General features: G+C 45.4%; 1 protein-coding gene across 1 annotated transcript in view; it reads right to left on the bottom strand.

Moving 5' to 3' along the window:
* PtA15_13A253 (uncharacterized protein) overlaps window positions 1-14116 on the bottom strand; it is a gene marked incomplete at both ends in the record, with an annotated part of 195940 nt that extends 181824 nt beyond the window's left edge. The window contains one exon of the mRNA XM_053162432.1: window positions 13579-14116. Coding sequence (XP_053026408.1) covers window positions 13579-14116 — 538 coding nt within the window. The remainder of the gene's footprint in view (window positions 1-13578) is intronic.
* Window positions 14117-16926: the final 2810 nt, after the last annotated feature.

Here is a 16926-nt window from a genome sequence, read left to right as displayed (position 1 = left end):
GGTTGTTAGAATAAAAAATTTCAGTCAAACTACCCATACACCAAAAAAAAATTAGATACAAAGACCCAATAGAAATTATATTGGTCTGCATAAAAACAAGTATAAATTAATTGGGTGAGAAACATATTTTAGATTGGTTGGTTAATTTGAAATATATGCTTTCTCTGCGATTTCCACATGGGCTAAGGAGAAGGAATGAGAAGTGGGAAAGTGGGATTCATATAATTCTTTTAAGTAATCATTTTACACGAAGCAAGGTGAATCTCTATCTAATGGAGGGGCTTATATTCCAGAAAACCTGAGTGTAATCAGTGAAGACTGAGACCTGGATCAACTGGGCCAATTTAAACATACTGAGAATTTTATTGTTCAATTTAACATTATACCTGGAGGGAGAGCTCATCCAGATGGATTTTATTTCAATCACCCTCTAGGATGGCTGAAATTATTTATATAGGGAAGAGGAGCTGAATTTATTCTCCTGGTAGTGAGGAAAGGTTCTGGAAATTTTGGATGGCAGTCATCCAGGGAGTTCAGTGATTTAGTTCAGCTTGGTGTAAAAGGGCTAAGGATCTGGCAGAGGTGGCTGGTAGCAATGCCACGGTGGGTATATACAATATGTTTATCAGTAACTTAATGGTAGTGTAACAAACTTGGGCCCCTTTAGACTTACCAATAACCATAATGGAAGTGCATTACTATATTGCATCTCAATCAATAAGCTTTTTAACTTCCTTCACAATATCTGCCCACGTGAAGGTGATATTAGCAAATATATCAGCCAGAGGGGGCCATTTGCCCCTCTTTATCTCGTTATCCAGTGGTTAATGTGTTCCTAGTGACATAATCCAAGTAACACATCAAAATTCTGGAAGTTTATGATACGGTCCAGGGCCCATGATCTGTTGTTACTAGTACCACTAACAATCTTAGATGTTAAATTCAATGTCAAGGCTAAAGCTGATTGAGTTAGCTTGCTGCAAGTGAGGAATGAAGATGGTTGAGCTTTTTGGGCTGGATTGGGAACAGGGAGCTGGTTGAGCTGGATGGCAGTGATGCAAGGAGCTGGTTGAGCTGGCTGTCAGTTGGAAGCTGGATGAGCTGGCTCTCAGTGAAAAGAGGAGCTGGTGGAGCTGGATGCCAGTGATTCAAGGAGCTGGTTGAGCTGTTTGAGCTGACTTTCAGTAGGGAGAGGAGCTGGTTGAGCTGGCTGTCAGTGAGAAGAGGAGCTGGTTGAGCTGGATTCCAATGAGAGAGGGAGCTAGATGAGCTGGTTTTTGTTGTGCCAACAAAGCTGGAGAAGCTGATTTATCCTGGGAGGTGGAGCTGGTTGAGCTGGGTTGATGGAGCTGGAGGAGCTGAAAGATGAGCTGGTTGAGCTGACTGTTAGTAGGCAGAGGATTTGGTTGAGTTGGAAGGCAGTGAGCCATATGGCTTGTTGAGCTGGATGGGAGCAAAACACGGAGCTGGTTGAGCTGGTTGAGCTGCATGGCAGTGATCCATGGAGCTGGTTTAGCTGGACAACAGTGAGCCATGGAGCTGGTTGAGCTGGATGGCAGTGATGCAAGGAGCTGGGTGAGCTGGTTGAGCTGGACCACAGCAAGTCATGGAGCTGGTTTAGCTGGAAAGCAGTGAGCCATGGAGCTGGTTGAGCTGGATGGCAGTGATGCAAGGAGCTGGGTGAGCTGGTTGAGCTGGACCACAGCAATTGATGGAGCTGGTTGAGCTGGATGGAAGTGGGCTGTCCAGCTGTTTGAGCTGGTTGAGCTGGACAGCAGTAGCCATGGAGCTGGTTGAGCTGGATGGCAGTGATACAAGGAGCTGGTTAAGCTGGATGAGCTGGATGTCAGTGGGAAGAGGAGCTGGTTGAGCTGGATGTGAGTGGGAATGAGAGCTGGTTGAGCTGGCTGTCAGTGGGAGGGAGCTGGTTGAGCTGGATTTCAGTGGGAAGAGTAGCTGGTTGAGCTGGCTGTCTGTGGGAAGAGGAGCTGTTTGAGCTGGATTTCAGTGGGAATAGGAGCTGGTTGAGCTGGCTGTCAGTGGTAAGAGGAGCTGGTTGAGCTGGAAAGCAGTGAGCCATGGAGCTGGTTGAGCTGGATGGCAGTGATGCAAGGAGCTGGTTGAGCTGGTTGAGCTGGATGTCAGTGGGAAGAGGAGCTGGTTGAGCTGGCTGTCAGTGGGAAGAGGAGCTGGTTGAGCTGGCTGTCAGTGGGAAAAGGAGCTGGTTGAGCTGGCTGTCAGTGAGCCAAGGAGCTGGTTGAGCTTGATGGCAGTGAGCCATGGAGCTGGTGGAGCTGGATGGCAGTGATGCAAGGAGCTGGGTGAGCTGGTTGAGCTGGACCACAGCAAGTCATGGAGCTGGTTGAGCTGGACAGCAGTGAGCCATGGAGCTGGATGAGCTGGATTTCAGTGGGAAGAGGAGCTGGTTGAGCTGTCAGTGGGAAGCGGAGCTGGTTGAGCTGGCTGTCAGTGAGCCATGGAGCTGGTTGAGCTGGACGGCAGGGTGCCATGGAGCTGGTCGAGCTGGATGGCAGTGATGCATGGAGCTGGTTGAGCTGGATTGCAGTGAAAAAGTGAGCTGAGTGAGCTGGGTTTTGGTGTGCCAACAGAGCTGGATGAGCTGATTTATCATGGGAGGTGGAGCTGGTTGAGCTGAGTTGTTGGAGCTGGTGTAGCTGACATATGCACATAAGAGCTGGTGGAGCTGGTCTTTGGTGCAGTGGAAAGAGCTGGCTGAGCTGAGCTGTCAGAGCTGGGTGGGACCAGCTCCACATGTTTTCCATTCTGAATGGAGGATGGGGACACATCTTCTTCCATTTGGAATGGTAAAAATTTACGGCCACAGGTGGAATCCAGTAGGAGTAGTACTTATGCCACTGATCTTCCCGCACTCCAAAGGCTCCCTTAGACTAAATGTGGAATTTGTTGTCTTACAAGATGCTGTATGTAATTACTTGATCTTAGGTAATGATACATTCTGCATGTATGGAATAGACATATTTAAAAGCAAAGACAGATTCTACACCATGGGTGGAGACTGGAAAAGAAAGTTCCAGATTTGCAATATTAATATTAAACTCCCGGACCAACTTAATACTAATAATGTGAAGTACCAAGAGGAATTACACTCTTTTAAAGAAGAGTACTTGTCCCAAGCTGCTGTTAGTGAAATCCTGACGGAAGATAAAAAACTTGATGTTCTGAAATCTTGTTTCAAGCACAAAGAAGCCTTTTGTACTACTGAAGAACCCATTGGTAATATTAAAGGTCACGACATGAAACTAGAACTCACAGTGAGCAAACCTTATCCGCCTCAGCTACAGAGACCCCCCTATCCTTCAAGCCCCAAGTCCAGAGAAGCTCTTGAAACTCACATCAAAGAGCTCCAGGAATTAGGTGTCTTGAGGAAAGTAGGACATAATGAGCAAGTTGAAGTTACAACACCTGTAATAATTGCGTGGCATAATGAGAAATCTAGAATGGTTGGAGACTTCCGTGCTCTTAATAATTACACTAGACCTGACTACTATCCCATTACCCGCATAGACCACTCCTTGCACAACCTGTCCAAAGCTAAGTACATCACCACTATGGATGTGCTTAAAGGTTTCCACTAGATCCCTATAGACCCAGAAAGCAGAAAATACCTCAGAATTATCTGCCACCTAGGAATCTTTGAATACCTAAGAATGCCCTTTGGTATCAAAAATGCGCCCTCACATTTCCAGAGGATGATGGACTCTGTATTTGGATCCTTCATCAGACAAAGTTGGATGATGGTGTACATAGATGACATTATAATTTACTCTGATGATTGGGAAACTCATTTGGAGAAAATTAACCTAGTGCTGTCCACGGCCATAGAATCAGGTTTAAAGATGTCCATTAAAAAGTGTAACTTTGGATATGGAGAACTTAAAGCCTCAGGACGTGTAGTTTCTGCACTATCCTTAGCCATTGATCAGAACAGAGTAGCTTCTGTCTTACTTAACTCTATGCCACAGAATAAATTAGAAATGATGTCATTTCTAGGTTTCTGCAGCTATTACAGCCAACATGTACCAAGCTTTGCCCATGTAAGTAAAAGTCTTTATGCACTATGTAATAATGACACCATCTTTGAGATGACATATGACAGAGTGCAAGATTATGAAGAGCTTAAAAGGTTTGTTACATCCGCCCCCGTACTGTCCCAACCAGACTACAATTATGGTGTTCAAAGTTGGTTTGCATAATTTTATGCATGCATAAATCATAGAATCATAAAAATATTTCGGATGTACTTCGCGCACTGCAAAAAACTCGTCGCGCACTGCAGGGGGCGTCCACTCGACGTCCCGGCCACAGTGCGCGGAAGCTCAAAATGCTTCGCGCACTGCAAATGAAAAGCTTGAAATTCTCATTTTTTTTTCTGCCAGCCAGCAGAGGGGATTTTTCTTTCCCCTCCTCCATTTTCTTGGGGTATTCGGACCCCCCAGCATGACATAAAAAAAGGATGATAAAAAAATACAAAAAATAAGCGGAGCGCCTCCCCGGGGATTCTTAACCTGCTAAAAAGCCATGGATCGGGTACCCAGCCCCTCGAAAACAGAGTTCGAGGGGCAGAAGTACATACCCCATGACTTCGCCGTGCGGATGGCCGGCACAGGCTGGTCCCAGAGCGGAGTACATGCACACTCCCCCGATGACCGGCCAGCACGCACGTGGAGTGCAAATCACCGGTCATCGAGGGGATTACGTACTCCTCTCGATGACCGGAACGGTCCCGCTTATCGAGAGGAGTAAACACACCTCTCGATGACCGGAACAGTCCAGGTCATCGAGAGACTAAGCATTCCGCTCGATGACCGGAACAGTCCCGGTCATCGAGAGCAATTGATCCCCTCGATGAACGGAACGGACCCGGACATCAAGAGGAGGAACACCCTCGATGACCGGGTCTGTTCCAGTCGTCAAGGGGATTGTTTACTCCTCTCGACGACTGGAACAGACCCGGTCACGGTCATCGAGAGGAGTAAACACTGCTCCTCTCGACGACTGGAACAGACCCGGTCACGGTCATCGAGAGGAGTAAACACTGCTCCTCTCAACGACTGAAACAGACCCGGTCATCAAGAGTGTTCCTCCTCTTGATGGCCGTGTCCGTTCCATTCATTGAGGGGATTAAGTGCTCCTCTCGATGACCGGAGCGAACCGTTCATCAATCCTCTCCTTGAACAGTTCGCTCCGGTCATTGAGGGAGTGTTTCTCTACTCGGTGACCGCAGCAGACTCGGTCATCAAGATGATTATATTCTTGATGCCCCGGTTTGTTCCGGTCATCGAGTGGTGTATTTAATCCTCTCGATAACCGGGACCGTTCCGGTCATCGAGAGATGTGTTTACTCCTCTCGATAAGCGGGACCGTTCCGGTCATCGAGAGGAGTACGTAATCCCCTCGATGACCGGTGATTTGCACTCCACGTGCGTGCTGGCCGGTCATTGGGGGAGTGTGCATGTACTCCGCTCCGGGACCAGCCTGTGCCGGCCATCCGCACGGCGAAGTCATGGGGTATGTACTTCTGCCCCTCGAACTCTGTTTTCAAGGGGCTGGGTACCCAATCCATGGCTTTTTAGCAGGTTAAAAATCCCCGGGGGGTGCGACCCGGGGAGGCGCTCCGCTTATTTTTTGTATTTTTTTATCATCCTTTTTTTATGTCATGCTGGGGGGTCCAAATACCCCAAGAAAATGGAGAAGGGGCAAGAAAGATCCCCTCTGCCGGCTGGCAGAAAAAAAATGAGAATTTCAAGCTTTTCATTTGCAGTGCGCGAAGCATTTTGAGCTTCCGCGCACTGTGGCCGGGACGTCGAGTGGACGCCCCCTGCAGTGCGCGACGAGTTTTTTGCAGTGCGCGAAGTACATCCAAAATATTTTGGTGAGGAAATTTTGTATTACACAATCAGACAGTCATAGCCCCTGCAAAAAGGTTTTTATGATTTTATGATTCATGCATGCATAAAATTATGCAAACCAACTTTGAACACCATAAATAAACCCTTTATATTGTATATTGATGCTTGTTTAGATGGTCTGGGTGCCGCATTACACCAAGAATTTTTCATAGATGATAAACCTGTTGAGATACCTGTTCTGCTTATATCTAGACAAATAAAAAACTCAGAAAAGAGATATGGCGCCAGTCAAATGGAATGCTTAGCACTGGTGTGGGCCTCAGAAAAACTTCATTACTACTTAGAGGGCTCTAACTTCATAGTGGTCACTGATTGTACCACTGTAAGGAACCTCATGAATATGAAAACTCCTAATAGACATATGCTTAGATGGCAAATTGCAATACAACAGTACAGAGGACATATGACTATCATCCATAAAGCAGGAGCCAAACATAAGAATGTGGATGGTCTAAGTAGATGGGCTTTGCCAAATAACCCAGATAATCCAGCGTATGACCCTGAAGATGAAGACATTTTTCCAATCTTAGGGATACATGCCTGTGACTTAGATAATGCTTTCTATGACTTGGTTCAGAAAAGCTATGACAAGAACAGTGAACTCCTCAAATTGGTTGAAATCTTGAGAAATGACAGTAGCCCACCAGAACTGATTGCTAGCTTACCAGAAAATTTAGCCCAACACTATAAACTGGGAAAATTCACGCTGCTAGATGGACTTCTTTACTTCAAACATAAACACTCTAGCGTTTTGGTACTAAATGATAAAGATCAGATCAAAGATATCCTCAAGGAATGCCATGATAATGTCAATACTGGCCACTTCTCTGAAGAGAGAACAGTGGAAAGAATCAAACAAACTGCGTGGTGGATTGACTGGAAGGAACAAGTACATGATTACATCCAATCCTGTGATGCATGCCAGAAAGGGAACAAACAGACTGGTAAAAGATTTGGACTGCTCCAGAAAATTGCAGAACCCACGGAAAAATGGGAAATAGTAAACATGGATTTTGTTACAGGACTGCCCCCAGGAGGACCCTATTCTTACAACTCAGTCCTTGTTGTTGTAGACAGGTTTTCCAAGAGGGCCAGATTCATCCCTAATCACAAAGATGACACAGCTATGGAAGTAGCTATGCTATTTTGGAACAGAATCATGGCTGACGTAGGAATTCCAAAGATTATCATTAGTGACAGAGATCCTAAATTCACTTCAGAATTTTGGAGGAACCTTCACGACATGCTAGGCACTAAATTGGCATTCTCTACAGCTTATCACCCCCAGACGGATGGATTAGCAGAGAGAATGATCCAGACTCTAGAGGATATGTTGCACAGATTCTGCTCCTTTGGTTTTGAATTTAAAAATCATGATGGATACACTCACGATTGGGTAAGCCTTTTACCAGCCCTTGAAATTGCATCCAATAGTAGCAAACACTCCTCTACTAAAGTAGCCCCATATGTACTAGAAAGAGGATGGATCCCACGTATGCCCAAAGACAATCTTAACAACAAATTACCTCATCTGCACCCTACCGCTCTTGACTTCAAAAAGATGCTAGACTCAACTCACCAACATGCCAGGAAATGTGTAGATGATTCTGTTGAATATAACAAAGGAAGATGGGATAAAAGCCATAAAGAACCAGAGTTCAAAATTGGAGAAAAAGTTCTATTATCCATGGTAAATTTTAATTATTTAGGTGGTAGCAGAAAACTTAAGCCTCCATTCATAGGACCATTCACCATTAAGCAATTACATGGTAAAAACGCAGCGGAAGTCATTCTTAGTGAAGAACTATCTAGGAAACATCCTGTCTTTCCTGTAAGCCTGATCAAACCTTACAAAGTCAGGCCAGAAGAAGAATTAGCCCCTCCGCAACCTGTCCCCATAGAAGAAACTCCACCCTCAGGACAGTTAAGAGTACATAAAATCTTGAAGGACAAGAAAGAAAGAATACAAGGAAAAGACATCAGACTCTACTTGGTCAGATATAAAAAATTATCCGCAGATAGAGATGAATGGCTACCAGAAAGTAATATACCAGATGGGCCCATTCACCTAAGAAACTACAGAGCAAGTAAGAGATCAACCTTCTGAGATAAAAAAGGTTCAGTGAAAGCGGTTACTTACTGTCAATATCCTAGGCGCCTGTGACGGTAGGTATACTGGGAGAGTGGTAATCTCTTTGGTGGTGATCCTGGGGTTATCTGGGGTGTGGTTCTGGTGTGCTGAAGTCTGTGGATCCTCCAGCTGCATGGGGGATCCTGACTTTGAAAATTTTCAAAGTTGGATGACATAATCACACATGTACATGTGGTTCGGAGCGCCTGGTAGCGCTTACACGTCACTGCTGCGCATGTGTGCCACAACTCAAGAACTCTATGAAGGGGTAGAGTTATTGGAAAGTGGTAAGTTGTAACTAGGGTTAAGATTACATGAGAAAACAGAATCTGAAGTCAGATCAAGGTTAAACCTTAAGGTAAAAAAGATATAAAGTAATTTAGATATAATGGAGTAGAAAAAGGCAGACTTGAGGCCAGCTGCACTGGCTCTAAGGCTGACACTGGCAGATTATTGGAAATTTTGGGAATTTGGCAAAAAATCAAGTTCCTTCTGCCAACATTCACCGCTTGCAGGCAAAGTGTGACCTCCGCAGGAGCGAACTTAACGAAGTCCCTCTGCTGCGGGCGTGTGTTTTGCAAAGCAAGCCTCCGACAGCCCTTGGCAGGAGGGACTTGCGTTTGCGGGGGCAAGATTCTAAATTCAGGTGGCACGAGTTTTCAAACTTCTATAATTCCTTTCTTCCATGTCTTTCTTTGGAATAAAGTTGCTTAGGTGAAAGATTAGCTTGTGCCTGTCCAACCTACAGAATTTGGGCAACTTCACATTCCTTCTGGTCCAAAAGACATCTTGAAATATACACAAAATGAGGCTTTGCACGGAAAGGGTCTGTGCTCACCAACACACTTTCCACAGTTTGCTCTACACAAGAATGTAGAGGGGATCATGGGAGATGTACACATCTGTACTCTTTTCTCCAGCATGTTCCAATGACATTGAGCTAATAAACAAGGAGTGGATGTGGTGGGTGAGCTGTAGAAAAAATAAACAAAATACCTTGAAAATCCATTCTTGGTCACAAGTTTGGGGAGCTAAGGGGTAAGTCCCTCCTGACGGAAGCTTGCTTCGCGAGTTCACCCCCGAAGTCTCAAGGGACTTTGTTAAGTTTGCCGCAGGAGGGACTGCGTGTTCAATCTAGCCAATAAATGCAAATGCTTCTCATGTTCATCCCAGAGGTTTTTGACAGCTGAACAAGTTGAACCTCTTCATGGGCGCTTCCCGGGAGCGCAGCAGGAGGGGAGCAGAGTCCAAGGAGCGGCGGCAGTGGAGTCGTCGAGAGGCACGGGCGCGGGGCACACCGCAGGGAGCACAGCGCGGCGCGTAGCCGGAGCACCCACAAGCGGAGCCCAGACCTAGAAGACAGCGGAAAACCGGGACCGGCCAGTAGCAAACGCCACCGAACCAAGATCAACGCTCAGGACACCAAGGACTAACGCCGCTCAGCTTGCGCAAGAAGTCCCAGGAATTTTCGCGGCTAGCAAAGCAAACTCGGAACCACGACTTTGGCAAATTACGCCAATCACACCTAACCGCTAGCCCCTTGCCAAAGGGATAAATTTTTGCTGAGGAAATTTTTGCTAAAACTGCCAAGAGCATGACTAATATAAAAAACAGCATCTCCAATTTGGCAGCAGTAACGGCGACGGCGAAACAGATCACAGACATCAACGGCCCCGAGGGCGAGCTTAAAAAGGACAACAAGAAGAAACTTGGTCGTCGTCAAAGGCTCCGGTATGGAGCTTCGACCGGTGCTAGGCCGGCGACAGCGCTGGGAGGGGAAAAGTGCTGGGTGGCTGCCCTCTTGGATGATCCGGAGTTGAGTCTGGGGATTCAAGTTGATAGCTTGTGGTGGGGAAGTGGTTTTGAGTGGGTTTTTGTCGAGGGTTAGATTCTCGATGGCGGGGTTTTCTTGATGAAGGTTGTACTTGTTGAAAAATGCTGGCTTGTGATGATCAAAGACTCTGGATGGCGGATCAGAATGCCATGCCACTCCCCTCCTCCAAGTTCTGCGAACTTGGACTTGGGGAGACAACATGTCACATACATTTCATCATATCCTTGCGCGCCATGCGCGGGCACACAACACAACACAAATAGACAAGAACACAAAAGAAAACAGAAAAAAAAAGAGAATCAAAACAGGACAGCACAACAGAGCTCAGCAGAATAGAAAAAAAAAAAAAAAAAAAAAAAACAGCATAAGAATAGATAGAAAGATGACACAAACCAGACAGAGAAATAAGAGAAATAGATCAAAAACCAAAGAAAAGGAATAAAACCCACAGCACAAGCTGTGTTAGGACCAAGAAAATAAACAAGAGGGGGGGGAAAGAGTCTTGAACGGAAAAGGAAAGAAATGATGGGAAAACAGTATAGAGAAAGGGCCTGGAAGTGGGGGGGCTTGATTCTTGAGGTTCTCAAAGCTGTGAATCTTGAGGTCTGATGCCGTTGGGGCGGAAACTGAATCTGAAATTGCCCACCATACTGGCCACCACACCGGAGAGAGAAAAGGGAACTGAAGGAGAAAGACAAAGGGACAGAGTACTGGTGGAGGTTGTGGGAGATAGAGGAGACAAACGGGTTCAAAGGTCCAGCGCTGGGAACGGGTAAGTAATTTGTTACATAGGTCAAGGTGGATAGAACATGAGGAGAAATGAGACTGCGATATCTGCGGCGCTTGCACCTTTTAGCAGATAATCCAGTAGGAGTAGAGGGGATTGGGGGTACGGAGGCGGTGTGGTAGACGGAAAAGTGAAAAATCAATTTTTTTTCTCATACATATATTTACTCACCCTAGGCCTCAAGATAACACCAAATGGACCTCAGAAATGGATTCTACAGCCAATTTTACCCCTATTCACAACTGGAAGCGTTGTGGAACTACTCTTGGGATGAATAGAGCTGGAGAGGGAATGGTGCTTTAATGGGCTGCCTCTCTGGGAACAAGAAAAAGATATAAGAGTGTGGACTCTTATGGAAAGGTGTGGCTATAGAGGATTCTTGAGGTATGTCTTGAGGGTTACTTTTCTACTAATCTAATATTTTTTACACAGATAAAAAGCTTGTCCAATCTGATTTATTGGCATAAGCAAGGCTAATGATAGGTGACCAGTGATCTGAATTACTTTGACAGGATCTGATGGGGAACAAATGAAGAGGAAAACAACCCAGTTTATATACACAAGAAAGAGGAGCCATGAGGAAACAAGGATAACCTGAAGGGAAGCATAGAACATTCTACTTTTATAGGATGAAACAGCCATGTGGTCAGAGTAGTGGGTCAAGGAGTCACATGATGGTGTAATATTGGGTGGGGATGATGCCATCTTCTGGGGCTATGGTGCAATCTTCCTAGTTGGAGGAGGGGATATGTGAGACATAACAGGGGTAGAATATTCTATGATCTAAGATAGGAGGAGTTAGGTGTTTCAGGAAGTGTTTCAGGAAGTAATAATCTAGGGATCTAAGATAGGAGGAGTCAGGTGTTTCAGTAAGTGTTTCAGGAAGTAATAATCTAGGGATCTAAGATAGGAGGAGTCAGTTGTTTCAGGGAGTGTTTCAGGAAGTAATAATCTAGGGATCTAAGATAGGAGGAGTCAGGTGTTTCAGGAAGTGTTTCAGGAAGTGATAATCTAGGTGGAGTTTGGGTCTGTGTCTAGTATAATGTGTATCATGTTGGGTTTGGAGGGTGAAGGGTTTCAAGGGTGCTTATACATCTTTGAGCACATGGTTCTAAGGCAACACTAGAAGAAGGGGGTAACATGTGATCTGGGTAGATGTTTGAGACTAGGGAGAAGGTTTATCCAAGAGAGGGGGAGTGTGGGAAGAGGGAATATTATTATCCAGGGTATGACCATTGAGTGGGGATGTTGAGGGCCTTGGGCTTTGATGGTTGCTGGTTTTCTGGGTAGATCAGGATTGGCTTACCACAGCGTCACTGGAACCCCGTTGGATTGGAAGTTACACCCTCTTGGACCCTCATGGACATGGCCAACCCCAGTCATCAACCTGTCACAACCCTCAAGTCACCTTTCCCAGGTATACGCATACTCAGCCCCAGCCAAACACATACTCTTTTCTATCCCTCTTATCTCCACTGCATATGCAGGGGACCAACCCCATTTCCTCTGTATTTGACATGTCCCCACCTCATTTACGCACCCCTTGCAGCTGCATGCAGTCCTCTGACCCCATTTCTGCACTCCTTGCATTAGTCTGACACCACTCATGCGCCCCTTGCATGAGGTACCCCTGTATTTGAAATTTCCCTGCTTTGTTTATGCACTCCTTGCATAGTTTGACATCATCTTTCATTTCTCACCCCACTTTTTGCCTGTGTTTAGTATCTTCTGACACCACTTGTACGCGGCCCACCAGCTAAAATCCCTCATCCAGGGTCCCCCTTGTAGCTAAAATCCCTCACATTTTTCTATATAAGGAGCTCTCTCCCCCCCAGTTGCTTTTCCCTCAGTTCAGTACCCACCAGTTATACAGATATCACCCATTAGCCATTATCATCACCCTTACACTTTTATAACATACCATATCATCCCTCTTATCTGCAATAACCTTTATGCTCACTCTCATACTAGGGGAGACGGGGCGGCGAGCGCCCCAGTCCCCTAGGAACTTGGATCTGGAACAAGTTGCACACCTCACTTGAAACTCTACATTGGGGCATACTGACACATTTTAATTATTTTGTATATACAATGAATAATATGTTTGAAACGTGCTCTGATTCCTTCTCATCCGTACGGTGTATATACATCAGAGCGCCCTGTCGGTGTTGAACAAACCACAACTTGGCCATAGATCCAAATGGTATAAAGTCCTGTGTTTGCTGCATGGTCAAATCCACCATGTTTGCTTTTACCCCTTGACTTGCATACCTCTCTGGAGGGGAATCTTGTCATAGGGCAAGTTAAGCTGTATGATTACTTTTGAATACATGTGCTACGCAACTGCAAACAATCACATCGGGTATGAAGAAATTATTAGATCATGTATGTAGAATTTGATTGTGAGGAGAGCACTAACTATCCCCAGCAGCTTGATCTTGACTTCTCCTGATGATGTCAAGGTTCACCACGTTAGATGTCACGCTTACATTAGAGTTGGACTCCTGAGCCATACAGATAGATAGACCCGCTAGACTCGTTACTCGTGATAATGCTACATAGAGTTGCCCGTGTCCAAACACCGGCTGCGGGAGATATACCAATACTTTTGAGAGTGATTGTCCTTGAGCTTTTTTGATGGTCAGAGCGAAAGCAATTGCAACGGGGAACTGGTTTCTAGAAAATGTCACAGCGTAAACTCTATCTGGTTTATGTATGAGGGTTAGTTTGGGGATTGCGACTTTGTCGCCGGCACGGCTTCCTGTGATGACTTTGCAGCAGAGTGCGTCTGTTCTGATTTGTAAAACCAGCATTTGTGTGCCATTTGAGAGGCCCTGTTTGAGATCAAGATTACGGAGTAGTATGACCGGAATACCGACTTTTAATTCAAGGTTGGCTTCCGGGAAACCGGGTATGGAAAAGGTGCAAAGCACCTCTTCAGGGATGGCCTCGTCACTATCCTGTACGTCCTCCTCATTCCGCATTTGTTTGATTGAGTGTGAGACAAAGACTGGTGTTGTTATCAAGGCTAGGCACATACGGTTGATCTGGTTCACGTCGGAGTTCAAAGGTGCCAAGATCAGACGGTTACCAAAGTATGTTGCACGGCTCTTGTCTGCTGTGGATTCTGTTAACATGTGAATGTCACCGTAAGCCATTGTAATTGTACGTTCTGCAAGGATCCTTTGGTTGGAATGCTTGTAGATATTGCCGAATCTGAGTTCAATGTCAGATGTAAACTCGGTTTGATCTGAACCATTGCCAATGGACAAAAGCCACTCATGGAATAATAAATTGGTGTTCATCAAGTCGGGGTCACCGCTGTTGATAAGCCAGAGGTTCTGTGTGAGCTGGAAATAGTGGACGTTGCCCCAGATCGCTGAGTTGATTATGCAACAGCGTCCCTGTTCCATTATACTGCCGCCAGGCACCACAGGGAAAGTCTGTCTGAAATCACCGCTGAAAATCACAATTTTACCACCAAATGGCTCCTTGTTTTCCATCAACTCCCGGAATGCGCGGTCCACCGCCTCGGCTGCAAATCTGATCTGCATTGAGATCTTGTCCCAAATGATAACTTTTGCAATGCGGAGTGACTCCGTCGATGGTGATCTCTTTTTCCAGCTGATTTCCGTATTCTCATGAACATTGAGAGGCCTCAGCGACCGACTGGTGATCAAATATGTCCCAGAGGTGATTGTGATGTGCTATGTTGTTGAGTCCTACAGAGTCAAGAGTCTTGCCGTGTTCACTCAGGATGGCTTTGATCCGATAATAGCAGAGTGACTGACGCTCCTTGTTGGTTGAATTCCGCACATGATATTTATGCTTGAGATTGTATAAACAATCATTGGATAAAACATTGATAAACTCCTTGAGTATTGCTTGTGGTGATGCTGGGGGACTGTGAATTAAAATCAAACAGAACATGCGTCGTAGAGCTTCTCCACTCATCCAATGTCCCGCATCTAGGATTGATTGGCAATGATGACAATCCGAAACCAACAGCCTGAGTTCATTGCAAGTCTCACAATAAGTGTTGAATACAGTCCCATTCACAGTTCTCATATGGACTGGACTCATTGCGCCTCGAACATTGAGCAAGAGTAGGCGCAAATAGTATAGTTCACCTTGGTTAACAGAAGCATGATAAATACGCCCGATTGTGTCACATTGCCGCTCCCTTGCCTTGAAACGTTTATTGTTTGTCCAAGTAAAGTACTTGGGGAATTCGTGATAGAGAAGAGTGCGGGACGCAACACCAATCCCAATTGCGTTCTTTCGGTTCAATCAATACATTTCCGTAAGATGTGTACGGGCTGCTTTTGCAGTTTGCATCTGTTGACAGAGACCCTCTTCGTCGCGGTAATACACCTCATGTTCTCCCTCGAGATGGAGTGCTAGCTGTTGAATCGCAGGGTAACACTCACTTGTCTCAAACCGCAATAGTCTCCACGCAGCTGGATAACAAATATAATTTGATCAGACTTCTCATCTTTTCAAAAAAAAAAAGGCATAATGGCTCACCTTCCGAAGGACCAATGTACCTCCCGTTGATAAATTTCAGGGTCTCGTCCCCAACAGTCATCCTCAATGATGAGCGATCAACACCTTTAGTTATATATTTGAACAGATACTTCAATGCGTGTATGCCGTAGGGTATCTTGACGTTAATATGGCAGTTATACTTGAGCAGCAAATACTTGTTGTAAGGATGTGAGCCTGTGTCTCTTATGTGACAGCAGGACACAAGAAAAATGGGTGGGCACTGTTTGGATTTCTTGGGATAAAGAAAAAACAAACAGTAAGAGAGAAAGAGAGAGAAAGAAAGAGATGATCTGAGAGATGATAATCAAGGTTCTTTTGACCTGTAGGTGGGAACTAACATCCACTAGCAATGCTACTCCTTAAGGGAGTGCTGCCAAGCTGTGCCAGAGATTGCAACAGCCTCTTCTCACAATGGAAACGTGGAAGGTATCTGAATTAGACAAGTCTAATCAGCCACAATTTTTTAGACTTCTCTGTGGATAGTCAAGGTTCTTTAAAGGGAAACCTATGTGGTTTGTTACTGACAAAAACCACAGAAAAAGAAGGATATGAAGTGATTTGATCCTTGAGAGTAGATGTCTAGAGGTATATGTACCTGTGATCAAAGAGGAGAGAAACAAACAAGAGAGGAGAGAAAGCAGTCAAAGAGACAGAGAGGAGAGATAATCAAGGTTCAATGAAAAGGGTACTAACTGTCAATATTCCTGTTGGTGATACTGGGAGTGTAGTGGCCTTGTTCTGGTGATCCTGGGTTGTCTGGAGGTGTGGTTCTGGTCTGCTGAAGTCTGTAGATCCTCCTCAGGCAAGGGAGATCCTGACTTCGAAAATTTTCACAGTTTGCTTATGTAATTACATATGTACATGTGGTTTGGCGCGCCTGGTAGCGCTGACACGTCACAACTGCGCATGCGCGCCACAACTCAAGAACTCAGGGAAGGAGTAGAGTTACAGAGAATTGGTAAGTTGTAACTAGGGTTAAAATTGCATGAGGAAACAGAATATGAAGTCAAAACAAGGATATCTCTTAAGATGAAAAAGATATGAAGTAATTCATATGTAAAAAGTAGAAAAAGGCAGACTTTAGGTCAGCTGTGTTGACTCTAAGGCTGACAAAGGAACAACATGAACGTTAGTGAATTCGAAATGGTCCTTTGTGAAGGTTCTGCCGTTATCTCGACGTTGGTAGTTTGGGTATGCATCATCTGTCAGAATTCTGACCTCTTCCGCTCACAGCTTCTTACTCCCCTCTTCCTGTCTAGCCAAGTGGCTAATGTCTTTCCTGTATGGCCAAGTGGCCCATGTTTCCTGTCTGACCGAGTGGTCCCCTGTCCTGTTTATGTCACCTGTTCAGTCCCCTGTCCAGTACCCTGTTCCTGTTCCAGTTCCCAGTTCCCTGTTCCTGTCACCTGTTCTGATTTGTTTGGCTGAGTGGCCATGACTTGTCTCCTGTTCCCTGTCACCAGTTCCTGTCACCAGTTCCTGTCACCTGTCCTGTCCCCTGTTACTGTTGTTAGGCCCCCCTTTGGATCTTGTTGGGGGGCTCTCTAGTTGTTTGGTTAAAGTCCACTCCTCGGACATGAAATAAAAATCATCAAGTCTGAGCATTTTTCACCAAGAGCCACCTTTGGCAGCTCCCCAATCCTGTTCCGACTTACTCAAGAACAGCCCTTCCCCT

The sequence above is a fragment of the Puccinia triticina genome, chromosome 13A (genome assembly GCF_026914185.1).
Source record: "Puccinia triticina chromosome 13A, complete sequence".
NCBI classification, from domain to species: domain Eukaryota; kingdom Fungi; phylum Basidiomycota; class Pucciniomycetes; order Pucciniales; family Pucciniaceae; genus Puccinia; species Puccinia triticina.
The sequence above is the reverse complement of the archived record's forward strand: the minus strand, read 5'-3'. Positions and strand labels throughout refer to the sequence as shown.